The 19,361-nt window shown below is 37.1% G+C and overlaps 1 protein-coding gene across 5 annotated transcripts; it reads left to right on the top strand.

Annotated features, from left to right (window-relative positions):
• Nucleotides 1–22: 22 nt before the first annotated feature.
• Nucleotides 23–13,199, top strand: cpt1aa (carnitine palmitoyltransferase 1Aa (liver)). Of its 5 annotated transcripts, none has more exons than XM_067402013.1 (21): nt 23–125; nt 366–483; nt 754–788; nt 1,395–1,556; nt 1,673–1,815; nt 1,954–2,125; nt 2,232–2,336; nt 2,766–2,903; nt 4,336–4,413; nt 4,619–4,726; nt 5,496–5,580; nt 8,465–8,660; nt 8,855–9,043; nt 9,179–9,284; nt 9,634–9,750; nt 9,885–10,049; nt 10,156–10,287; nt 10,398–10,550; nt 11,082–11,195; nt 12,166–12,258; nt 12,993–13,199. In XM_067402013.1, exons 4-21 carry the CDS (start codon nt 1,416–1,418, stop codon nt 13,080–13,082), a joined length of 2,325 nt encoding a protein of 774 aa, XP_067258114.1. In that variant the 5' UTR covers nt 23–125; nt 366–483; nt 754–788; nt 1,395–1,415; the 3' UTR covers nt 13,083–13,199. The 5 variants fall into 5 exon arrangements, 4 of the variants coding, with proteins under 4 accessions (XP_067258114.1, XP_067258113.1, XP_067258115.1 ...); XM_067402012.1 differs by having other exon boundaries at nt 75–137; XM_067402014.1 differs by lacking the exon at nt 23–125 and having other exon boundaries at nt 452–517.
• Nucleotides 13,200–19,361: the final 6,162 nt, after the last annotated feature.

The raw sequence follows: 19,361 nt of genomic DNA, 5'->3' as shown, positions 1-19,361 counted from the left end.
CTAGACGCGCTCAAGCGCAGGGCACGCGCACCGTTTACGCGCACGGATCAGCTATTTCAAGATCTGTTGTACTGTCAGATTATAACGACTCTGTACAATTGAAAGTATGCGATTAAAACGGAACTGTAAGAGTAAAGGTATTATGTAGACATGTTTTTTTCCGGATGTTGTGTTGAACCGTTTAAAGAATTTGTATTTTGGGGAAATTTTCGATTACATTAGAAACTCCTGAAAACTGGCCAGTTTAGCAATCCTATTATCCCCACCTAAAAGTCCCTAGTAAGCATCCCCTATGTGTTGTTAAAAAGCATGCCATGTTTGTGTGTGTGTATATCTTCCCAGCGTGACTAGAGAATTTTTTGCAGCAGGCAGAACATCCACTCAGCATTCACTTCCGTGTTGGGTACCCGGTAAAGCACGCGATCCTTTAACGTAACCAGGTTGGCTACTTCCGACATTTCAGGATCTGCTTGGATGATGAAGGTCAACCCCTAATCTCTATTAATAAAAATCAGAGGTATCTGATATTAGTATCATATTTAAGTAACCCCATTTGCGCGCACTTTCGCTATGTAAACCATTTTGTAATCGCGACGTTTTAGTAGTATTTGGTTAATGGAGAGTGGACGGGCTATATTTGTGTACTGCTCAGTTGTTAAAGTAATAGTCAGGAAAACAAACGTTGTCTGGACTCATCGTGCTATTTAATCGAATGCATGTCCGACTGCACAGTTAATTTGATCCCGTTTACAGGTCTGGCCAGGAGAATAAGTAATCATCAAAAGACGGTAAGTGAGGCACATGGCAGTTTGACATAGATAAATTCGTTATAAATAACATTACATTGGGTTAGCTCACATAGCTCACTAGGTAAACAAACGCACATGTAGATAACAACTCTAGATCGGATCTGTATGCAGTAGGGCTATTCAGAGGTGTTTGCGATTCATTGTCTGTTTTCCTGCATTGAATCACGTGATTTAGTAGCGTTTGATGTGGAGTAAAAGACGGCCACATCATCGGGTCTGTAAACATAGCTATCTGCAATTAGATCTTCCTTTTTCTTTTCTTTTTTAAACTCTCTAGATATAAGTAGCTGTTTTTAAAAACTCTGCAAGCTCGAAATAGTCTTCATGATGCCTGTGTGATTTAAATATGAACTATTTTGAACTATATTAACTATTATTTATTATAATTCAGAAAGTTAAATGTGAGTTACATATTAAGTAAATGAGTAATAGTTATTGGTTTGTCATTTTATTAGCAGGTGAAAAAGAAAAACAATCATTGGAGTCACAGTTTTTGTAAATGACAATATGAGGGCACATTGCTATAATTTGTACCTACCTAGTCACCTATCGTATCCTGTACTGAAGAATTTTGTTCTTTTGCAGAATTGTTAGCAGCGATCCAGTATGGCAGAAGCTCATCAGGCTGTGGCCTTTCAGTTCACCGTCGGCCCTGATGGCATTGACCTTCAGCTCAGTCATGAGGCACTTCGGCAGGTCTACCTCTCTGGACTTCACTCCTGGAAGAAGAAATTCATTCGCTTTAAGGTGCTAGGATTGTGTTTCTTACATGTTCTACCAGTGAAAGTCTTGCTTAACTTTTCAAGACAATTTGGAGATGTAAAACTGGTTTTGTAGATTACAGTTTTTCATTGTGCTCACAGAATGGGATTTTGAATGGGGTGTACCCAGGGAGCGCACCGGGGTTCATGCTGGTGTTGGCAGGGTACTTGGGAAGAGCACATCACTTAAAAGTGGACCCTTCCTTAGGCCTGTTCGTCAAACTTGGCAAACATGTCCCAGTCGGGTATGTCCGTTTCGTTTGGGCTTTTTGTTACTCTACAACACAATAAATTGCCTGTGAAAATGATGGGTTTTAAATTGCTTTAGTGAATATTAGAGGTTATTCTCAATCAGGCTCCTCTTATGTCTCTTGTTTCTGCAGTAGGTACATGTCTGCACAAAAGCAGATGTTAGTTGGGGGTGTCATGGTGGGCATGGGTCTGTGGATTGCCATCATATTTAGCATGAGGACTGCCCTGAAGGGTCTTCTGTCCTGGCATGGCTGGATGTATGGTCCCCGTGGCAAAATTACCTGGAAACTTCGACTATGGCTTGTAAATATTGAGGATTTTTAATTTGTGTTATCTGTTTTCTGGAATAGTTTATGCTAATGCATTTTTGGTTGTTTTGAACTCTGCCATTTGTTCTTTGACCTTGCAGGTGCTAGTGAAGATTTTTTCGGGTATGCAAACACCAATGCTATACAGCTTCCAGACCTCTCTCCCTCAGTTACCTGTACCATCTGTGAAGGACACCATGAGAAGAGTAAGTTATTCATCTTTTAAACAACCAGATCAAAACTCTTCTTCATTTTAATGTATTTATTTGAGATGTTTTATTCCGTTAAATGTCAGCGTGAGACTGGTGAGCCAGGAATAGCTACACTTCAATGTGGATTTTGGTCACTTGTTTTCAGAGTTAACTTGCTCAGGTGATTATCTACTGTTGTTGGAGGTAGGTTGCACAGCGTGGATGAAGTGAGGTTACTAAAACATGCACGCTGTTTAGAACGGTACTAGGAAAAAAAATTGGCTCCGATTTATGTGAACTTATAAAGCATCATTTGTTCAGACTCATAAGGAACGTGCTTGGAGTTAATTTTTTTTTTTTTTTTTTTTTTGTAACCCTGACAGTGAGATATTGATTATAAGTGTGTTCTTTTAACTGTGCTTTCTTGAAATTTTGGACCTGTAGTATCTTGAATCAGTCCGGCCACTGCTGAGCGATGAGGAACATCAAAGAATGCAGAGTCTTGCACTTGACTTTGAGAAAAACCTTGGACCAAAACTTCAGTGGTACCTCAAACTGAAGTCTTGGTGGGCCACCAATTATGTAAGTATAACACGTTGCTCAACATATCAGTTACTTCTTAAATGATTAGTCCACTTTTGAATACAATTTTCATGATAATTTGCTCACCTCCATGTCATCCAAGATGTTCATGTCTTTCTTTCTTCAGTCGAAAAGAAATTAAGGTTTTAGATGAAAACATTCCTGGATTTTCTCCTTATAGTGGACTTCAATGGTCTCCAAATGGTTGAAGGTCAAAATTACAGTTTCCGAGCAGCTTCAAAGGGTTTTAAACCATACCAGACAAGGAATAAGGGTCTTATCTATCGAAACGATCGGTCATTTTTGAAAAAACTGTATATGCGTTATAAACACACATGATTGCCTTGCACGTGCTTCCGCTTTCTGTATTCTTCAAAACACTTACGCTGTATGTCCTACAGCTTCCCTATTCAACTTATGGACCGAACGCAGCGCCAGTTTCGTTTTTCTCTGTAAGTAAAATAGGGAAGGCGTAGGACATACGGCGTAAGCTTTTTGATGAATACAGAAAGCGGAAGCGTGTGCAAGGTTATAATTTGTGTTTATAAAGCATATGCAGTTGTATTTTTTTAGAAAATGACCGATTGTTTTGCTAGATAAGACCCTTATTCCTCGTCTGGTATCGTTTAAAGCCCTTTGAAGATTCACTGAAACTGTAATTTTGACCTTCAACCGTCTGGAGGCCATTGAAGTCCACTATAAGGAGAAAATCCTGGAATGTTTTCATCAAAAACCTTAATTTCTTTTCAACTGAAGAAAGAAAGACATGAACATCTTGGATGACATGGGGGTGAGTACAATTTCAGGAAATTTTTTTTAAAAGTGAACTAATCCTTTAATCTAGAACTGCAGCAGCAGTTTAAGTTCTTGCATTATGTTGTGTTGTATTTTCTCCTATATTTGCCACAAAGGATGCAAACAACTTGCCTTTTGGCAACATTTGTTTTGGGTCCACTTTGAGAAATGTTTAATGTGATTTGTGCATATCTGTGTAGTTCATTCTAATGTTTTTTTCAGAAATCTATTGAGCAGCACAACTGTTTTCAACTGATTGAGAAATTCCTGGGCACCAAATCAGTAAATTAGATTTCTGAAGGATCATGTGACTGAAGCTCGATAATAGCTTGATAATAACTTTTTCCTAGAGCTGCTGTAAAGCCAAAACAATCTCTGTCCATTAATTTTCCTATTATCATTGTAAAGCTGCTTTGAAACAATATGTATTGTAAAAAGTACTATATAAATGATGACTTGACTTGAAGACTGGAGTAATGGCTGCTGAAAATTCAGCTTTGCCTTAAAAAAAAATCACACTGACCTCAAACTTTTGGATGGTAGTGTACATGATGTGGATCTAGACAATTCCTGCATAACAGAAATGACCCTGTCTGTATTTGACCTTTGAGTTTGCATTGCATTGTGTGTGTTTCAGGTCAGTGACTGGTGGGAAGAATATATCTACTTGAGAAGTCGTGGGCCAATCATGGTTAACAGCAACTATTATGTAATGGTAAATAGTGCTCACCATCCTCACATGCAAATGTAGCTACAAGGTGCAGTATAGTACCTAGATATATTATTGTCTGCTAAATAAGCTTAGGTCATAGTGTTTGCAGAGTTTGACTTAACTCATTTTTTTTAAATGTATATCAATTAGAATATACATGCATTCTTGGTATCTAAAACTCCTTGTTTATTTATTTCCCTCTGAACAGGACTTTCTTTATGCCTTTCCCACACATCTACAAGCAGCAAGAGCCGGCAACGTCATTCATGCAATCATGCTTTACAGGAGGAAGCTGGACCGGGCTCAAATCAAGCCGGTTAGACAATCAACCATATTTTGTACCTCATCTTTACTGTAAACATATCACTGTTTATTTAATAAACTAGTTTTGGTGACTAAACGGCTAGATTAGTGAGTTTATTTACAATTTTGCATTATAATAAAGAAAGATCAAATTTGTTATAGCTTTAGATTTTCATGGCCGTATAACCAGTGAGTAATGCCCTCTATCACAGATGATCAATTGTCCTAACTAACCTTAGGCCTGCCACTATGGAGACTGATCTCTTTATTTAATGCAATAAATATTTGTATGTTTCATGCCTCCTGATCATATGGTCATAATGGTGCAGCTTTTTGCACTATTGAACAGCGTTCCACTCTGTTCTGCCCAGTGGGAGCGGCTATTTAATACATGCCGCATCCCAGGCCAGGAGAGCGGTAAGAATAGCTAGTCTGTGCACCATAGCCCAGCTTCTGCCTACAACCATGGTCATGTGTCATCAGTAATTTTTTGATTAGCAGAGTAATAGATATGTTATTGTATATGTTCATTGGCAGCTCTATTGACAGTTTGTTCTAATGCACAATAATATAATGACTTTATGACAAGCTGGTGACACAGGACTGTGCTGCTTAAATGAATCTCTCTCCATTCATTCCCTTCCGTTCCATTTTTTAATTATTTATTTTATATATTTTTTTCCAACTAGGGAACCAATTAGTCTTCTTGTTCCCTAATGATTGCATAGTTCTCTCTCTGGTCTGCCCAACAGTTATTTGTGGCCATTCTCTCTGCTTCACAGCTAATGCTTCAAAACACCATCCCCATGTGTTCGTCCCAGTATGAGCGCATGTTCAACACCAGTCGCATTCCAGGCATAGAATCAGGTACTGAACACTGACACAATTCAATTTATAGGACAACTTCCAATGCTGCTTTCCATTGCGTGCACAATTAAATCTGCAACTGGGAAAGATAACAAGCTTATGATAACAAGCTTATGATTGCTGAGGGAAATACTCCAAAGGCGTGGATTAGTTGTTTTGTAAATATATTACTGTTGTGTAATATTTTAGGTTAAAGGTGTAATATGCCATACTACGTTTTCCAGTTGACCAAAAAAAGCACCTTTAGAGCCCCTTTATTTCTAGAAGTTGTTGTTTGTCTCACAAATTCCATAACGAATTGCTTTTTCGTCACAGATCCTCATTCAATTTCATCTGAATGTTGTAAAACTCATGTATTATTGTACTATTGTGTGTATTGTACTGTTAACTAAGAAATCAGTTGGACATGAGTTGCAGGTCCTGATCTAATACCCATTCTCATTCCTGCACTGTTGCTTTGGATAGAAGACCATTCTTAGAGGTGATGTGTGTAATTTCTTGATTTTAAAAATACTTGTCTATTCTAGTTTAATAAGCAAAGAGAGACAGTTATACACAAGTCGTTTGTAGGTTTTCCCAGGGTAAGAAAAGCATAAACGCATGGATGGGACTATCTGTTTGGCTGACCAATGGCAGACATGCATTCAGGAAACCAGTTTTGATTTTACAACTCTAGTGGTGCAGAAATTACACACTTCACCTTTAAATTTCAACTTCGTTCCTCCCTTGATCATTTGCACCATTTGTTTTATTTTTTACTTTTCTAATTGTTTTATATGTTTGCACTGCTGTGTAGAAGTTTGGAGTCGCTAGGGTTTTTTATGGTTTGGAAAGTCTCTTATAATCACCCAGGCTGCAGTCACAACAGAAATGTTGTGAAAAATTATTACAATTTAAAATATTTTCTATTTGATTATGTTAAAATGTCATTTACTCCTATGGTGGCAAATCTGAATTTTTCAGCAGCATTTACTGCAGTCTTCAGTGTCACATGATCCTTCAGAAATCATTTTAATATGTTGATTTGCTGCTCAAGAAGCGTTCGTTATTATTATCAGTGCAGTTGTGCTGGTTAATATTTTTTTGTCTCTACTATCACTTTAAATCGATCAGTTTAGTGCATCATTGCTAAATAAAAGTAATAATTTCAAAAAGTCTTGAAACTGACTCCAAACATTTAAACAGTTTTGTTTATATACAGGTGCTGGTCATATAATTAGAATATCATCAAAAAGTTGATTTATTTAAATAATTCCATTCAAAAAGTGAAACTTGTATATTATATTCATTCATTACACACAGACTGATATATTTCAAATGTTTATTTCTTTTAATTTTGATGATTATAACTGACAACTGAGAAAAATCCCAAATTCAGTATCTCAGAAAATTAGAATATTGCTTAAGACCAATACAAAGAAAGGATTTTTAGAAATCTTGGCCAACTGAAACGTCTGACCATGAAAAGTATGAGCATGTACAGCACTCAATACTTAGTTGGGGCTCCTTTTGCCTGAATTACTGCAGCAATGCGGCGTGGCATGGAGTCGATCAGTCTGTGGCACTGCTCAGGTGTTATGAGAGCCCAGGTTGCTCTGATAGTGGCCTTCAGCTCTTCTGCATTGTTGGGTCTGGCATATCACATCTTCCTCTTCACAATACCCCATAGATTTTCTATGGGGTTAAGGTCAGGCGAGTTTGCTGGTCAATTAAGAACAGGGATACCATGGTCCTTAAACCAGGCACTGGTAGCTTTGGCACTCAGTGCAGGTGCCAAGTCCTGTTGGAAAATGAAATCTGCATCTCCATAAAGTTGGTCAGCAGCAGGAAGCATGAAGTGCTCTAAAACTTCCTGGTATACCGCTGTGTTGACCTTGGACCTCAGAAAACACAGTGGACCAACACCAGCAGATGACATGGCACCCCAAACCATCACTGACTGTGGAAACTTTACATTGGACCTCAAGCTACGTGGATTGTGTGCCTCTCCCCTCTTCCTCCATACTCTGGGAGCCTGATTTCCAAAGGAAATGCAAAATTTACTTTCATCAGAGAACATAACTTTGGACCACTTAGCAGCAGTCCAGTCCTTTTTGTCTTTAGCCCAGGCGAGACGCTTCTGGCGCTGTCTGTTGTTCAAGAATGCCTTGACACAAGGAATGTGACAGCTGAAACCCATGTCTTGCATACATCTGTGCGTAGTGGATCTTGAAGCACTGACTCCAGCTGCAGTCCACTCTTTGTGAATCTCCCCCACATTTTTGAATGGGTTTTGTTTCACAATCCTCTCCAGGGTGCATTTATCCCTATTGCTTGTACACTTTTTTTCTACTACATCTTTTCCTTCCCTTCGCCTCTCTATTAATGTGCTTGGACACAGAGCTCTGTGAACAGCTAGCCTCTTTTGCAATGACCTTTTGTCTTGCCCTCCTTGTACAAGGTGTCAATGGTCATCTTTTGGACAACTGTCAAGTCAGCAGTCTTCCCCATGATTGTGTAGCCTACAGAACTAGACTTAGAGACCATTTAAAGGCCTTTGCAGGTGTTTTGAGCTGATTAGAGTGTGGCACCAGGTGTCTTCAGTATTGAACCTTTTTACAATATTCTAATTTTCTGAGATACTGAATTTGGGATTTTCCTTAGTTGTCAGTTATAATCATCAAAAGTAAAAGAAATAAACATTTGAAATATATCAGTCTGTGTGTAATGAATGAATATAATATACAAGTTTCACTTTTTGAATGCAATTAGTGAAATAAACTTTTTGATGATATTCTAATTATATGACCAGCACCTGTATAGAATTTTAATCTATAATCATTATAATATTGTAAATGTTTAATGTAAATTGTCCTTCGTTCTTTTCTTCTCTTTCTTTCTGTAGACTCAGTTCAGCATATGTCTGATAGCCAGCATATTGTGGTGTATCATCGGGGCCGTTACTTTAAAGTATGGATGTTTTATGATGGCCGGTTACTGTTGCCACGGGAGATAGAGCAGCAGATGGAGAGGATCCTGGCCGACACGTCAGAGCCGCAGCCTGGAGAGGAAACCCTCGCCGCCCTCACCGCAGGAGACAGGTATTCACAACAGACCCAACAGCAGGAGCTGCTTCCATTTTCCTGTCATTCGTCTGATCTCTTGTAACCGCTGTAAAGTTTCAGTGGGATGTCAGTTTGAAATGAGGTCCTTGTTACTTGTCACTGGTTTTTACAAACAGCCTAGACCATTTTAAAATTGAGTAAAAGTTTTTGTCTATATCTGTCTGTCTCAGAGTGCCTTGGGCATGTGCCCGTAATGCCTACCTCAGACACGGCAAGAACAAGAAGTCTCTGGATGCTGTGGAGAAGGCTGCTTTCTTTGTTACACTGGATGACACAGAGCAGCGCTATGATCCTGAAAACCCTGTGGAGTCCCTGGATCGTTACGCTAAATCGCTGCTCCACGGGAAGTGTTATGACAGGTGAGAAAAAAAACATAGCATGTGTTAAGAGAGACCATCTCCTTCCGGTTTTTGTGAGTCTCCAGGAACCACTACTGTACCTCTGAGTAGCTTTTATATAATGTATGTACATTTTAATGGTCATTTTTTCCTTAGGTGGTTTGACAAGTCCATAAACTTCATTGTGTTCAAGAATGGAACTATGGGCCTTAATGCAGAACATAGTTGGGCTGATGCTCCAGTTGTTGGCCACCTCTGGGAGGTACACATGCACACATACACTTCTGTTTTGGTCTACTACTGTCGGTCAGTCAAAAATTAATACTTTTATTCAGCAAGCATGCATTAAACTTGTTTCTTGATCACCAAAACATAGTATTAGAATGATTTCTGAAGGATCATGTGACACTGGAATAGAACAGGAATAAATTAAAAAATTTTTTGTTTTTTTTAATAGCTAAAGAGCATAAGTAAAAAATTAGATATTCTTACAGTCCACATACTTTCGAACGTACTGTACATCAGTTGTGTTTCACTTTTAATTCCTATTTACCATGCATGAAATGATATATCTGCTTCTAATGTAAACCTTGATGATGTTTTTCATAAAGCATGCGCTCTCGATGGACCCTGTTAAGTTGGGCTACACAGAAGATGGCCACTGTAAAGGAGAACCCCATCCTAATCTGCCTGGACCTCAGAGACTCCAGTGGAATATCCCAACTGAGGTCTGTGTATGATGCACTTTGTAGTAAAAACACAGAGAACTCTTTCTTCACATCTTGCTTGAATGGATATATGAAGGAGCCAAGGCATTCATTTGTTTGACGTTCTTTCTCTTGTGGTTCATATTTTATGACAGTGCCAAACTATGATCGCCAACTCTCTGTCTGTGGCCAAGGCTTTGGCTGATGATGTGGACTCTCACATCATCCCCTTTAGTGACTTTGGAAAGGGCCTGATCAAGAAGTGCAAGATCAGTCCAGATGCCTTCATTCAGCTCGCACTGCAGCTGGCCCATTATAAGGTGAGCTGTCCTATTAGTGAACATCTGAAATATAAAAAGTTTTAGCAAAATATTACTCCTTATTGCTCATTTGAAAATGTGATGTCAATGTTCTTTTATTGTACAGGACAAAGGAAAATTCTGCTTGACTTATGAGGCATCCATGACACGTTTATTCAGAGAAGGCCGTACAGAAACTGTTCGCTCCTGCACCGTGGAGTCCTGTGCTTTTGTCCGTGCCATGACCAACAATGAGACGGTACCATGTCAAATTTACCCCTTAAAGCCCATGGGGAAGTGGGGTGCACTATACCAGGGCAGAAATAGGGTAACGCAATAATTAACATTTTTCTGTTGGATTTTTTTTAGAGAGAAGAGAAACTTTGTTTGCTGATCCAGGCCGCTGAGAAACACCAGCAGATGTACAGACTGGCAATGACTGGTCATGGCATTGACCGCCATCTCTTTTGCCTCTACGTAGTGTCCAAGTACCTTGGACAGGACTCCCCTTTCCTACAAGAGGTGTGTTTCAGAAAATAAAAAGTAAGAATATAAGAAATTAAAATGTATATACACTACCATTAAAAAGTAGTAAAAAAGTAGTAAACACTTTTATCAGCAAGGATGCATTAAACTGATCAAAAGTGACAGTAAAAACTTACATTGCTACAAAAGGTTTCTATTTCAAAAATGAATGTTGTTCTTTTGAACTTTGTATTCAACAAACAATTCTGAAAAAAAATTCCCCAAAAATATAAAGCAGCACAACTGTTTTCAACATAATGATAATAATAAGAAATGTTTCTTGAGCAGCAAATCAGCATATTAGAATGATTTCTGAAGGATCATGTGACAGTAAAGACTGCAGTAATGATGCTGAAATATTATTAAAAAAAAAGTGCCTAGTGTAGAATTAAGTGTCCTGATGACCCTCATGTTTCATGATAAATTAAAGATAAAAGACATTTCTGCCTTTTAAAGACAAGAAGCTGATATTCTTTAACAAAATTCAATGCAACTGAATGCAAAATTTCCCACTTCATGTCCCTGCAGGTGCTGTCAGAGCCTTGGAAACTCTCGACCAGTCAGACACCTCTTCAGCAGGTGGAGCTGTTTGACCTGGCGAGACACCCAGAGTATGTGACCAGTGGGGGAGGCTTTGGACCGGTGAGTCTTTCAAAAATTACAGGTAACACTTTATTTTAAGGTGGCGCTTAAATGTACTTACTACAGTAATAACTGTAAATTATGCATACATACAAGTAACTAACCCTAAACCAAACCCCAAACCTAACCGTGACTCTATATTAAGTACATGTTGTTAATTAATATTACTAGGGCTGCCCCCTAAATGTCGACTAAACATTAGTTGGCTAGAAGAGGCTTAATCGACCAAGATTGTATTGGTCGATTAGTCGCAGAAAAAAAAATAAATCCACAGGAAGTGGCGGAGTCACGCAGTCCGTGAGGGACAGAGCTTTAAAGACGGGTCCTTGTGGTAACTACAGTAATCCAAACGTTCGCCTATCATCCATTGACCTCAAATTATGGCTTATCATTTGAAATGTAAGTAGTAGCAACTTTGCATGGCTGCTTGCTCTAGCGTTAACCTAGATGAATGTGCGCTATTATATATCTAAGTGTTCATGTGGAGTGTGGAAGGCAGCTAAAGTAGGCTATAGCTCGCTTTACTGCACAACATGGAGGCGCCGACATGATCTTTGCAGCCAACACTGACTCAGAAAACTAGTGTTAATAAACAATTAAAATGTTACATTTATATGAATTTGCTTTTTTTTCTGACACATTCATAATCACTACTTTTGCCAGTGCTTTGCGGCAAGCTTTGTGTACGCTTGAGCATGAGGCATATATTCCGCTCCCCAGTATATTTAAGTAATTAAATAAATCTAAATGTGCGATTAGTCGACTGATGGCTTAAATAAATGACTTCTAGTCGACTAGAAAAATCTTTAGTCAGGGGGCAACCCTAAATATTACTCAGTACTTATTTGAATAAGTACAGTATAAGTACGTCACCTTAAAATATAGTGTAACCAAATTACATCATCTAGTAATCTTAAATTCTTGGTGAAAAGCCATTTTTTGGATTTAACTTTTCTTTTTTTCCCGGTAGGTTGCAGATGATGGTTATGGTGTGGCCTATGTAATCATTGGAGAAAATCTAATCAATTTTCACATCTCCTCCAAGCATTCCAGTCCAGAGACCGTGAGTACACGCATAATCAACGAATCCGTCACAAAATCAGTTTTTCAGTGACAGTAGCTATGTTTCATCCACTTATTTTTGTGAATTTTAGGATATTGCATAAAAACCCTGGAAATACCAAGATATGCATATAATATTAAAATGCACATAAGAAACTTTTTTTTTTTTTTTTTTTTTTTTTATCCAGTAAGAAAGTGTGGATAAACCAGGATGGATTTACCAAATAAATTCCTTGATGCGCAACAAAAAACTCATGTGACTTTGCCTCAACAGATGGTCCATTATAATCTCATTGACACCATCTCCAGTGTGAAGTCATTCTGAAATGCCTTAGCCAAAGTCTGTAATCAAAATGATTTGTTTAATTACCTCCCAGAAATATCTCGATTGCGTTCTCACACATCATTCATCTGCCTCAGAAGGCAAGACAACATGACAGCATCTCTGTCGTCTCTTAGGCGCAAGTAATTTATTATGTTGGAAAAAAGAGCCACAGTGGCTTTCCTGGATGCAGCAACTTCCAATTTTATTATTGATATGCGCCAGTTTTCCAGAAAGTGACCATTTTGATCTCTTAAACACATGGTATTATTCGCAAATGTTTTTTGCAATATTCCAATTTTTTGCATAAGTTAAATTCACAGCTTTGGATGGATGCATGGCTAACATTGTTTTTGAATTATTGGGTGTTTTCTCTCATAGTCTTTTGTATTTTCTCCCCAATCTTTCTTCAGGACTCTCATCGCTTTGGAAACAATATCAGACAAGCCATGCTTGATATGCTGGATCTGTTTCAACTCAACAACAGAGACAAAGTGATTTGACTGGTGAAAGGATTATGCTTATAATGACTGACCTTAAAGGATTAGTTCACTTTTAAATAAAATTTTCCTGATAATTTACTCACCCCATGTCATCCAGGATGTTCATGTCTTTCTTTCGTCAGTCAAAAAGAAATTAAGGTTTTTGATGAAAACATTCCAGGATTATTCTCCTTATAGTGGACTTCAATGGCCTCCAGACGGTTGAAGGTCAATACCAGACGAGGAATAAGGGTCTTATCTAGCGAAACGATCGGCCATTTTTGAAAAAAAATACAACTGTATATGCTTTATAAACACAGATTATCACCTTGAACACGCTTCCGCTTTCTGTATTCATCAAGAAGCTTACGCCGTATGTCCTATGCTTTCCCTGTTTTACTTACGAAAAAAAAAAAAAACTGGTGCCGTGTTCGTTCCGTAAGTTGAATAGGGAAGGCGTAGGACATACAGCGTAAGCATTTTGAAGAATACGGAAAGCTGAAGCACGTGCAAGGCAATCATGTGTGTTTATAAAGCATATACAGTTGTATTTTTTTCGAAAATGACCGATCGTTTCGATGGATAAGACCCTTATTCCTCGTCTGGTATCGTTTAAAGCCCTTTGAAGATTCACTGAAACTGTAATTTTGACCTTCAACCGTTTGGAGGCCATTGAAGTCCACTATAAGGAGAATAATCCTGGAATGTTTTCATCAAAAACCTTAATTTCTTTTCGACTGACAAAAGAAAGACATCTTGGATGACATGGGGGTGAGAAAATTATCATAATTTTATTTAAAAGTGGACTAATTATAAAAGTGGACTTTAATTATACATCAGCACTGTTGAGAGAAGCTTTAAAGTTTTTTTTTTTTTTTTTTTTTTTTTTTTTTTTTTTTGCTTTACTTTGCTTGTGTTGTGTTGTCTTGTTTGTTTGCATGTGTCCGTAAGATGCAGCATATGAAGGAGAGAATTAGGGAGGCACTGTGAGAATCTCATTCTGTTGTTATATGTGCTGGTGCCTTAACGTGTGTCTTAACTGAACAGTTCAGTGCAGGTGAACTGAATTTCATTACCAGGACATGCTTTCACTTTCCTCTCCTAGTATACTTTACTGTGATGTATAGATTCTTAGACTGGCACTTCAATAGATGACATTCTCTTGACATGATGTCAAAAAGCATAGTACTTTGCTTGGATGAAGTGTTAAGCTTATAAATCAAGCAAATTGCAGCTCACCATTTGTGCTTTTGCTTTGCATTCTGATATTTGAAGTTTTTCAGCTTCAGTATTAAGTAATGAAGGGAAAGATGAGATTATGCAGATAATAAGATAATCATATAATAAGTGTGCGCTCATTTATAATGGATTTTTCTCTCTTACACCGCCCTATTTTTATTGGGTGGTATTGTGTTGATTCAGCATTGAAAGTTCTGTTTTAATGTGTTAATGCTTATCAGAGGCTTTATCACAATAACTGTACTCCTGTTTTTATTTGATTTAATTTGTTTTACTTTCATCATATTTTATGTTCCCTTCTAAATGTGGCATATACTGTAATAATTTTGGAATCAGAATAAATTCAGAATAAGCATTAAACATACCATAAACATTAATAATGAGAGATTTTTTTTTTTTAATAAAATAGTATTGACTTTTTTTCATAAGATTAAATGTAAACATTTTAGAACGTAATTACTCTAACGTTACAATTTTATCATTCATTTCAATGTCTGAACACAAAACACAGCTTTTTTCAATTTTCTGATGTGATGTTTTTATATAGGCCAGAGTCCAGTCATTGACCTATTAAAACCAATCTCTTCTAAGTTGGCTGCATAAATTGAACTGTGTTCCTGTGTAAACTGTCTGGCATTGGTCTGCAACATAGAGAGAGCCTTTACCTTTCCTGTAAAGAAGTCAGTGAAACCTTAGAACAGTACAATTTAAAAACGTGTGTACACAATAAGTGCACTGAATCAAATTATTAATTTAAATGTTTGTAGTATTAAGATACTTAATATAAAGTTTGCCTAATTTTTACATTTTAAAAATGCACAAAGCTTAAATATAAAGCAACACAACTGTTTTCAACATTGATAATAATAAGAAATACTTCTTGACATTTTAACACATTCAAATGGAAAACAGCATTTTTAAAGTGTAATAATATTTCACACTATTACTGTTTGTATTCTAGTGAGCAGAAGAGACTTCTTTCAAAAACATTTCATTTTCATTCCAAACATTTCACTGGCAGTGTACATTTGCAATTTCAGTATGTTTCTAGGCAGTTGTTTTCCAACAAGCTTGAGAAGATCCAATCAGGATCTCAGGGGTATGTTAACATGACAACAATGTACTCAAAACATGAAGGTTTTTCCTTTGCATTCACAAGAATCACAAGGTTTTTAAATGTTTTAAAAATAAATAAATAAATAAAAATGCTTTTTTAATCTTTTTTTTTTTTTTTCAAAGATTAAAAAAATGCTATATAATGCATGCCAGGCCAGTAGTTGGCAATTGTCACTTTGTAAAGAAACATTATGTGCCTATAGACTGAACATGTAATGAGATGGTCCTCACTGTAAAACACAAGATCCAGGGGGAGAGATTGGATCCAGATCCAACTCCTCCCACTTTACATATCCCTAAACCTACCCGTCTCCACCCCCTGGATCTCGTGTTCTGCAGTGAGGGATTACTGCACATAATTGGTTTGCAAGACATCACCATTTTCACAAATTTGTAAGCCAAAGACACCTGAGCAAGCTAATCAAGCTCTTGAGAGTTACATGTAGGTGAGTTTGACCAAGATTTGACCTCTACTAGGCAGCGATTCTGATAGACTGTTTATTGATCTCCACTCATGAGTGTACTTTAAGAGAAGAGGGATGTAAGACCTTTTGATATGTCTAGACAACGAAAGGTTAGGTCAATTAAAAATGTGTTCGTGTTATCATTCGATTCTCCTGCCATTTAATACTCAATGTAAACAAGTTCAATATAATTTGTGGAGAAGAATATGAATGTTCTAACTAAAATTCTGTTTGAAATTAAGATCACAACATTTTTTTCTCTTCATCAAGATTTATGCTTGATGTTATTTTGGCATGGTGTGAGTTGTGGTTTTAAGTGCTCCAGTAAAGCGTAGTGTAGATGAGGGCCATGGCACAGGTGACTGGTGACTGACTCTAGATTGATTGGTAGGAAGTGGAGTAAAAGAGTCAGAGGAGACGCTGGAGGCAGGCCACAAACCTCTCACCCTTCTCATGCGATGTTATTGCTGGCATAAAAACTATTTGAAGGCTTCAGATGCAAAAAAGTCTGTCTGTCATTTTTCTTTTATTCTTATCAGTGACATTTTTGAAAATAAGGCATTTAAGTAACTGACTAATCAAATTTTCATTGCCATTAAAGTGAAATTACCGAACCTAAACTTAGCAGTCTGATAAAAATGCTCATTTAAAAGAAAATGTCAGATGGTTTTTGCATCTGAAGTCTTCATTTATACTATTTTCAGGGCTGTCGCTCGGGTTTCCGGGGCTCAGTGCAGGTTGTGCTGTGAAATGTCTTTCTGTCAGCCATGGCTATTGATGCGTGATGACTGCATTTATTAAAATGTATTTTTTAATTAATTACGTTGTGACATCCTTCAAAATAAAGGTGATTCAACCATACATAAGCGTAGTTCCACTTCCATTCTGATGCCTGGAGAACATTCTCAGCTCTTTGTCCAGCTTTACTCCAGAGTCTGTTTACTAGTATTTTCTAGGTGAAAGGTCACCTGTATAATAGAAAAAAATACTGGAGGACCTTCACAGCTTTGGTCTGGTCATGTAGGTTGTATCCATCTTTCTCATTTAGAGTAAACTGCTTTCTCCACTATTATTTTGTTTTGGCTAGTACAGTGTATGAGACATAATAGGTGTCTCATACACTAATTCCATATTCGATTCTGAAAAAGAATTTATTGCATTATGAGAGGGTTTACACAAGTCAGAGGGTGAAGAGATTAGATATCAAAAGCTGATTGCCATCCAACTGTAGTTTAACAAATTTACTTTCACAGGAAACCATCTGTTAAATTTGCATCAGATGACGGCAACATTAGAGAAGTTAAGAGTTGGTAACCATAGCAACAGTGGCTTTTCATTTCAGATCATCATCAAAGCATAAATACTTAAGTTATCACTATAAATTTAAATATTACAAATATCATTACTAAAAAAAGAAAGAAAAAGGAAACAGTACTTGCCACATCATATAATGCCTTGGGCGAAGAGGAATCGCCAAAGCGAATAGTTGTCATGAGACCTGCAGGAGCATCAGCTTTTACAGAATCAGCTCAGCCTCTAAAAATTACCCCTTTTATATTGACTTACAGTATAATAGAGAAACAGTCACATTTGAACTTTATTTCTATAGCCTATTTAGTTTTACAATAAATAATGAAATTTCATATTTTATCACATGGGAATTTTTTTTCATCTGTGACAGGTGATTTCCTTTTACACTGTATAAACCTACAAAGACCATGGCAACAGAGTGAAGCTCTCCCACTGTACTTTTTTTTGAAAATCAACTTTTTTTTAAAGTTTCATGTACAACATTAATGCATTAGATTGTATTACAAATTTCCATGCAAAGTAGGGTAATGTTTTATTGCACACATAAACGTTGCTGTTACTGCTATTAATAGGCTTGTGAATGTAAATGTGTCTGGTGTAAGGATTAGGGTGACCGGGTTACATGGGTAATGCAAATAGAGGCCTGAGCACATTCATGCTAGCAGAGAGTGACAAACATATCAAAAACAGCATGTCCTAAACTGACCACTGTATCGGATAGATTTGGAATGACACGTAACATTCTGATAATTTCTAAAAGATTGAATTTATTTAATCCATTCATTCATTCAGCTGCTGCCTGACTTTAACCAGTTTAAGCTAAAATCTCATTCATGTAGTCATTTTACAACCACTAGAGAGTGCCATAGTGAACTTGTCAAGATGTCACAAGATGACTCATGAACTAAACACTAACATTAAGTTTACAAAAGTCTTTTCCTTAGTGGACTGTTTAATGAGTGGTGTTGGGCTTGTCTATTTGAAAAAAAAAAAAAAAAAAAAAAAATGTATGAACCTTGAGTGTACAACTATCATAAACTATAATAAAATTATACCCTACATGCTTATTTTTATAATATCACTGATTGATGTCCAATTCACATCATTTCCACTTTTAGATGAAGCTAAAATGAGCGCATTTTGCATGACACTGGCTGCTGTTTTCGGGCAGACAATGATTTGTTCCATTATGTCCCGTTTTAGGCTTGTCAGGACATGTTGATTGTTCATTCATTTCCATGTATCACTATTTATTATCCTACTTCTAGACTGGTATTTATTTTTGTACAAATGGTCTGCTGAATAGTAGACTATAGTTGTTTCATTGCGTCGTGAACGGCTTATAAAACTGATTTATTTGCTTTTTAAAGAAAAGATAAATACATTTAGGTTTTCGCGTGAGATGGAGCGCACGCGCACAAAAGGTCAACACTGTTGTGTGAGAGTGAAATTTCAGCACGGTGTCTGTCTGCATTCACTGGAATGCGATTGCAACCCCCTTTGTTATGGTGAGAAGCAGGAAGAATGTTCCGTCAATTAAAATTCCTCGGGCTGACCTGTTGCCAAAAGGCATTTTAAAGCGGAGGCTATTTGACTAAGAATGCGCATCGTCATTGGTGAGCAGGTAGCCTATACACTTTCATTAGCTGAGTGTGCATTCAAACATAAACCAATAGTGAGCGCTGTACTTTCACAATATTTTTGCATCAACACATCATATCAAAATGGATAAAAAAAAAAAAAGATGGTTTCCCTCTGTTTTAGGATTCTCGAATCAGACGAGCAAAAAACGTACGCTATATGACGATATGTTAGCGTGGCAACAAGTCATTAGAAAATACAGAGCCTATTTGGAAAAAAAATGAAGTATGCTAAATATGAAGTTTGAACATATTTTCTTAAGTGGAACAAGGACAAATGTTGGTTACAATTGGAATAGTCTACATATCGTCAAATTAAATTTGAGGGTAGCATTCGAGTTCTCAAGCATTGAGCGGACTGACTAGTGATTGGAAAATCATTTCCGCTAATCGGATAAATTGAGCAATTCATTTCAAAGAATGAATTTACATTATTACGTAAAGCGTTCCAAAAGCGTCCCGATAAAGCACTAATATTACTGTTTATATGTGTTTTCTTAATGGGGGGCAGTTTATATGTTCCAGACAGT

This window comes from Chanodichthys erythropterus, chromosome 11 (assembly GCF_024489055.1).
Source record: "Chanodichthys erythropterus isolate Z2021 chromosome 11, ASM2448905v1, whole genome shotgun sequence".
Lineage (NCBI taxonomy): Eukaryota > Metazoa > Chordata > Actinopteri > Cypriniformes > Xenocyprididae > Chanodichthys > Chanodichthys erythropterus.
The sequence above is the reverse complement of the archived record's forward strand: the minus strand, read 5'-3'. Positions and strand labels throughout refer to the sequence as shown.

What these genes read in the sequence shown, in the direction of transcription:
- cpt1aa (XM_067402013.1), top strand. Translation starts at nt 1,416, where the DNA reads ATGGCAGAAGCTCATCAGGCTGTGGCCTTTCAGTTCACCGTCGGCCCT. An exon ending in CATTCCAGGCATAGAATCAG is followed by an intron (nt 5,581 to 8,464) that starts GTACTGAACACT and finishes TTCTTTCTGTAG; the next exon opens with ACTCAGTTCAGCATATGTCT. An exon ending in TGCAGCTGGCCCATTATAAG is followed by an intron (nt 10,050 to 10,155) that starts GTGAGCTGTCCT and finishes TTTATTGTACAG; the next exon opens with GACAAAGGAAAATTCTGCTT.